General features: G+C 52.8%; 1 protein-coding gene across 1 annotated transcript; it reads left to right on the top strand.

Annotated features, from left to right (window-relative positions):
* Positions 1 to 2,316: 2,316 nt before the first annotated feature.
* Positions 2,317 to 3,668, top strand: LOC115835867 (putative POM121-like protein 1). The gene is given in 2 exon segments (XM_030815174.1): positions 2,317 to 2,443; positions 2,446 to 3,668. Coding segments are annotated over 2 exon segments (1,350 nt in total).
* Positions 3,669 to 7,075: the final 3,407 nt, after the last annotated feature.

The following is a 7,075-nucleotide window of genomic DNA, read 5'->3' as shown; positions in this document are numbered from 1 at the left end:
CATGGGAAGACCTGGCGCGCACAATGGCTACAGATCCGCCAGTGGATCGCTGAAGACCCGCGCGCCGGCCATTTTTTTAAAGACAGAGTCTCCATCAGGCGCGGTGGCTCACGCCTTTAATCCCAGCACTTTGGTAGGCCGAGGCGGGCTGACCACGAGGTCAGGAGATCGAGAACATCCTGGCTAACACGGTGAAACCCCGTCTCTACTAAAAATACAAAATATTAGCCGGTGTGGTGGCGGGCGCCTGTAGTCCCAGCTACTCCAGAGGCTGAGGCAGGAGAATGGCGTGAACCTGTAGGCGGAGCTTGCCGAGCCGAGACCAGGCACTGGAATCCAGCCTGGGGACAGAGGAGACTCCGTCTCAAAAAAAAAAAAAAAAAAAAAAGAAGACAGAGTCTGCCTGTGTTGCCCAGGCTGGAGTGCAGTGGCGCAGTCTCGGCTCATACAATCCCTGCCCCGCCCCGGGTTCAAGTGATTCTCCTCTCAGCCGCCGAGTAGCTGGGACTACAGGCGCGTGCAACATGCTGACTAAATTTGTATTTTACTAGAGACGGGTTTCACTATGTTGGCCAGGCTGGTCTCCAACTCCTGATCTCCTGATCCGCCCGCCCCGACCCCCAAAGTGCTGGGATGCGTGGGCCCCCACACCTAGCCACTATTTTTTCTTTCTTTCGTGTGTGTGTGTGTGTGTGTATGTGACGAAGTTTCGCTCTTGTTGCCCAGGTTGCAGTGCCATGGTGCGATCTCAGCTCACTGCAATCCCCGCCTCAGCAGGAGAGCAGGCATCTTCAGTGATCCACTGGCGGATCTGCAGCCATTGTGCGCGCCAGGTCTTCCCATGCCTTTTGTGCGCGCGCTCTCTTTCCAGTACCTATCCGGGAGTGTCCCCAGCCTCCAGCCATTGGCAGCAGGTGCTGAGATCGCGCCATTGCACTCCAGCCCGGGGGACAAGAGCGAAACTGCATCTCAAAAAAAAAAAAAAAAAGGATGAAAATCTTGGAAAAATATGGAAGAAACCAAATGGATTTCTAGCTCAACTAAATCGTAATTATTGAGTGTCTATTTTTTGCAAGGAACCATATATTTCACGTCCACAATCAGGGCCACAGTCCCAGCTCTCAAGTGTGGGTGTTTCCTGAGCAAACTGAAGAACACAGGCATAAAAGTGCATTAAATTAATAAACCGTTTTCTCTCTGTCTCTCTCTCTGCCTTTTTTATTTCATTTATTTTTTTTTATTTTTTGAGACGGAGGTTCGCACTGTCACCCAGGCTGGAGTGCAGTGGCGAGATCTCGGGTCACTGCAAGTTCCGCCTCCCGAGCTCACGCCATTCTCCTGCCTCAGCCTCCGGAGTAGCTGGGAGTACAGGCCAGGCTGGTCTCCAACTCCTGATCTCGTGATCCGTCCGCCCCGACCTTCCAAAGTGCTAGGATTATAGGCATAGGACACCACGCCGGGTCTCTTTTTTTTCTTTTCTTTTTTTTTATTTTGAGACGGAGTTTTGCTCTTGTTGCCCAGCTGGAGTGCAATGGTGCGATCTCAGCTCACTGCAATCTCCACCTCAGCAGGACAGCAGGAATCTTCACAGTGATCCATGGACAGATCTGCAGCCATTGTGGGCACCTGTTCTTCCCGCCACCTTTGTGCCTGGGTCTCTCCTTCCACTACCTCTTGCATGCCCCCCCCACCCCACCTCCGCCGGCCACCATTGCCAGCAGGTATCTTGCGCAGGTACCTTGCAGCGCTAATTAATCCGTTAAGGTCGCTCTGTCACTCGCGCCATCCTGTGCACGCGCACCCACTGCCTCAGCTTTAAAAGATGCGTTGCCCGGCAAACTTGCCGCGCTAATCCGTTAAGGTCGCTCTGTCACTCGCGCGGGTTCTTTGCACGCGCAGCCACTCCCTCGGGTTTAAAAGGCGCGTTGCCCGGCAACAGAAGAAACTGCTGGCTTAGCGGTTGGCCGAATTGGCAGCTCGACGTGGACGCTCAGCGCCCAGCTCTCGAGAGTTCAAAAACGACGGTTCCCCACTGCTCCCAGGAGCGGTTACCTGGGCACTTTGTGCCCCTCATTCCTGTCCGGGCCCAGGCCGAGGACCTGCCAGTAGGGCTCAGTTGCCTGGAGCCCGTTCAGCCCATCCCCCAGTTCACTTTGCTTGTGGGATCTCCCCGTTGCTCCTGCCCCTCGACTGAGTGGCAGGCCATCCTACAAGCACCCAGACACTTGGCATCAGTGCTGTCAAGACAACTGTAAGAAGGCTTTCCGTGATCCTGCAAGCAGTGTGTTCCTTCCTGGTGATCCTGACTTCAATTTCATGGCACAGGTACCACAGCAAGCCCGTGCCTTGTGCTCCGAGTTCCAGGGCATCCTCCAGCTCAGCCACTGCACTGAGCACAAGGACTCTCTGTGGGGCCCAGGAGCAGGAAGTCACCCCTTTGGGGCCCCAACACCCGGCTGTCCCCACACTTGTGTCCAGGGAAGATAGTGTTGAGGGCCCTCAAGGAGAGCGGGGCAGGGATGCCTGAGCAGGACAAGGACCCTAGAGTCCAAGAGAGTCCTGATTATCAGAGAAGAGTCCCCGAGGTCACCGGGGATGCACGGTCTGAATTTAGGCCCCTGCGGGACAATGGAGGCCTCTCTCCCATTGTGCCCAGGCCTGGGCCCGTGCAGAGAGACCTCCATGCCCAGAGGTCAGAAGTCACATATCACGAGAGATCCCAGACCTCCTGGACGAGCTCGTGCACCAAACGCAATGCCATCTCGAGCTCCTACAGCTCCATGGGAGGCTTCCCGTGGCTAAAGCGGAGGAGGGGGTCAGCCTCATCCCACTGCCAGCTGACCATCAGGTCCTCAAAGACAGCGAGAGAGGACAGGCCTCAGGCTGTCTCTTCGGGTCACACCCGGTATGAAAAGGCAGCAGATATAGCACCAGGGCAGACACTCGCTCCCAGGAATGGCTCCCCCAGATCCCAGGCGTCTAGGCCCCGTAGACGCAAGTTTCCCCTGCAGCCACGCAGGCGAGGGGAGCCCCTGATGCTGCCGCCTCCCTTAGAGCTGGGGTTCCGGGTCACTGCTGAAGACCTGGACCGGGAGAAGGAGGCTGCGTTCGAGCGCATCAACAGTGTACTGCGGGGCGAGCCCAAGGCCATCTGGGACTGCAGACCCTCATGGCCTGCCAACGCTTTGTCCTCACTTGCAACAGGGGCTTCTGGTCTGCCTGCTGTCTCTAAAGCACCCGGTATGGATGCACAGCAGGAGAGACACAAGTCCCAAGACTGCCTGGGCCCAGTGGCCCCCCTAACATCTGCTGCAGAGGTCCCCTCCACAGCTCCTGTGTCTGGGAGGAAGCGCAGACCATCAGGCTCCCTGTTCTCCTCCTCAGATCCCCTTCCTGCCACCTCTTCCCACTCCCGGGACTCAGCCCAGGTCACCTCGCTGATTCCTGTCCCCTTCCTAGCTGCAAGCATGGATGTGGGCATGAGAAGCCCAAGGCCTGGCACTTCTGGAGCCAGTTCTAGCCCTCCAGCCACACCCATGGAAATCGACAGTACAGAGGTGGGCCCAGGTCTGCATTCTGGAGCCAGTTCTAGCCCTCCAGCCACACCCATGGAAATTGACAGTACAGAGGTGGGCCAGGTCTGCATTCCGTCAGAAGAAACCCTTTAAAGAGAAAGGCCCAATGGTAATAGGGCACGGGGGGTGGCGGGGGCCTGAACACCAGGGGGCCCCCAAGGCAGCACACTTCCATGGTGACCGCAGGACCTGGCACGGGGAGCAACTCTGTTGGGTGGCACTTTTGTCTTTACTTTCTATCACACCCCTGGGGGACCATTTAAGCCGACGCCCGCAATTGCAAGTCGGGGATCCAGTGCCACTGCAAACAAGGCAGGCTTCACGTGCAAGTCTGGCCCGGCTTCTGACCCTAGCAACCCCACTTCCCGCGTGGGCACAGCAAGGAGGAACCTGGCCTCTAAGGCTCCCTCATGCGCTGTCAGGAGTTCTGCTGGACACAGGTCCAGTGGGCCATCCTCCAGCTCATCCTTCTCCATGTGGAGCTTTTGAGCCCGTCATAAATTCCTTGCTTAGAGTGAGATCCAGAAGAGTTTTCTCTAGGTTTCCTTCCAAGATTATTGTAGTTTCGTATCTTAACATTCACACTTAAGTCTTGAATCTATCTCGAAGTGATTTGTCTATATGCTGAGAGATAAGGGTCCAGTTTCATTCTTCTGCATGTGGCCATCCAACCCTCCTAGTACCATTCATTGAAGAGGGTGTCCTTTCCCCAGTGTGTGTTTCTGTCGGCTCTGTGAAAGATCAATTGGCTGTGAATATGTGTCTGTCTTTCTGGGTTCTCTCATCTGTCCCATTGATCTAAGTGTCTAGTTTTATGCTAGGATTATACTATTTTGGTTACTATGCACTTGTCAGAAATTTTGTAGTTCTAATTTGCAGTGAAATGGGATGCCTCTAGTTTTGTTGTTTTTGCTGAGCATGACTTTGGGTCTTTGAGCTCTTTTTTGGTTCTTTTTTATGAATTGTAGGACTTTCCAATTCTGTGAGTGATGACATTGGTATTTTGGTAGGGGTTGTACTGAATCTCTAGACTGCTTCGGGCAGTGTGGTCATTTTAATGCTATGAATTCCTTCCATGAGCATGAAATGATTGTCCATTTCTTTCTGTCCTCTTAAACATTTTCATCAGTGTTTTGTTGTTTTCCTTGTAGAAATCTTTCACCTCCTTGGGAAATTTCTTCTGTGGCATACATTTTTCCATGTTGCTGCTATTGTAAATGGGATTGCCTTCTTAATTTCTTTCCCAACCAGACCATTATTGGTGTATAGAAATGCTGCTGATTTTGTTGTTGTTGTTGTTGATTCTGTATTCTCCAAATGACTGTATTAATTTATCAGGTCTAGGGGTTTTCTGGTGGAGGCTTTACATGTTTCTAGATCCAAGATCACATCTTCATCAGACAAGAAGAATTCGATGTCCTCTTTTCCAGTGTGGATGCCTTTTATTGTCTTCTCTTCCCTGATTGTGTGATGTCGAATAGGAGTGGTGAGAATGGGCATCCTCCTCTTGTTCCTGTTTACAGAGGAAATGCTTTCAACTTTTCCCCATTCTGTAGTAGGTTAGCTATGGCTTTGTCGTATCAGGTTTTACTATTTTCAGGTACGTTGTTTTGTTTGTTTGTGTTTTTTGAGACAGAGTCTCGCTCTTGCCGCCCAGGCTGGAGTGCAATGATGTGATCTTGGCTCACTGCTACCTCCGCCTCCTGGGTTCAAGTGATTCTCCTGCCTCAGCCTCCCGAGTAGCTGGGATACCTGGCGCATGCCACCACGCCTGGCTAATTTTCGTACTTTTAGTAGAGATGGGGTTTCACCACGTTGGCCAGGCTGGTCTCGGAGTCCTGACATCCGGTGATCCACCCACCTCAGCTTCCCAGAGTGCTGGGATTACACTCGTGAGCCACTGCACCCAGCCCTGCCATTTTCAGGTATGTTTCTTCTATACCTAGTTTATTTGTGCCTTGTTTCAAGACATGGTCTCGCTGTGTCTTTCGTGTTGGAATACAGTGGCACGATCATAGCTGCAGCTTTGAACTCCTGGGCTGAAGCCACTTCAGCCTTCTGAGCAGCTGAGACTAGCAGTGCATGTCACCAGAGCTGGCTAGTTTTTGTTTGTAGAGATCTATGTTCCTCAGGTTGGCCTTGAACTGTTGATCTCAATTGATCCTCCCAGCTCAGCTTCCCAAAAGCACTGGGTCGACAAGCATGAGCCACTGCCTGGCGCAGAGTCACATTTTAACATCACATCCTCACTGCTGGGCTCAAGTTTTGGCAGTGACTGAAAACCCTGAGGGAGAGTTTCTGGTCAGGCCCGGCCCAGTCTGTGCATAGGAGGGGAATGGAAAAATGGCCTGTGGATGGTTCTTTTGGAGAACTGGCCAGACGAGCACTGAGATGCCGTTTCCTGGAATACAGGGCCGTGCGATGTCCAGCCCAGCTGCCAGGTCCAGGGCCCTCGGCACCATCTAGTTTGGGAGCTCATTCAGAAGTGGCCTCATTTGCCCAAAGCAGCTGGTCTGCCTTCCAATCTGGTCCCATTTGAGAGATCTAACTGGGCCCTGTCTTCCAGGAAACAATTTCAGTGCGTGTGTGTCTTTGTCCCCGCGCTGGCTGGCCTCTCTGTACCGTGAGAACTTGGGTTATGCAAGGCTCAGCCTGTCAGCTGAGCATCATGAAGCAGCTCTCTTCTGTTCCATTGAGGCCAACCAGGCTCCAACACCCCTGCCCCGGGTCTGACCATTCTCCCCCTCACCCAGAAGTGACCTCCAACCCGATCCTGCTCCCTGTCTTCTGGCAGCTGCTCTGGGGAAGGGCGTTTTGGCCTCAAGGGCTTAGCGTGTCATTTTCTGTTTTCTGTTTATCTTTCCAGAGCTGTCTGGGACAGCCCACGTGTTAGTCCCTGTACTGCTTCTTCAGAAGGCAATCAGGGCTTTCTTTCAGGGGTGGGTATAAAAGTTCTTGTGGCCAGGCGCGGTGGCTCACGCCTGTAATCCCAGCACTTTGGGAGGCTGAGGCGGGTGGATCATGAGGTCAGGAGATCGAGACTATCCTGGATAACATGGTGAAACCCCATCTCTACTAAAAATACAAAAAAATTAGCTGGGTGTGGTGGCGGGCGCCTGTAGTCCCAGCTACTCGGGAGGCTGAGGCAGGAGAATGGCATAAACCCGGGAGGCAGAGCTTGCAGTGAGCCGAGATCGCACCACTGCACTCCAGCCTGCGTGACAGAGCAAGACTCTATCTCAAAAAAAAAGAAAACAAAACAAAAAAAAGTTCTTGTGACATTTGTGTATGAAATCAGCCTTCACTCCATGGATAGGACCAGCACGCTTCCGCAGCACGACTCTGCAATCTTACTACATTTATTTTTTTATTTTGTATTTTATTTATTTATTCCTTTTGAGACAGAGTCTCACTCTGTCACCCAGGCTGAAGTGCAGTGGCGAGATCTCGGCTGACTGCAACCTCCACCTCCTGGGTTCAAGTAATTCTCCTGTCTCAGC

The sequence above is a fragment of the Nomascus leucogenys genome, chromosome 7b (genome assembly GCF_006542625.1).
Source record: "Nomascus leucogenys isolate Asia chromosome 7b, Asia_NLE_v1, whole genome shotgun sequence".
Taxonomy (NCBI): Eukaryota; Metazoa; Chordata; class Mammalia; order Primates; family Hylobatidae; genus Nomascus; species Nomascus leucogenys.
The sequence above is the reverse complement of the archived record's forward strand: the minus strand, read 5'-3'. Positions and strand labels throughout refer to the sequence as shown.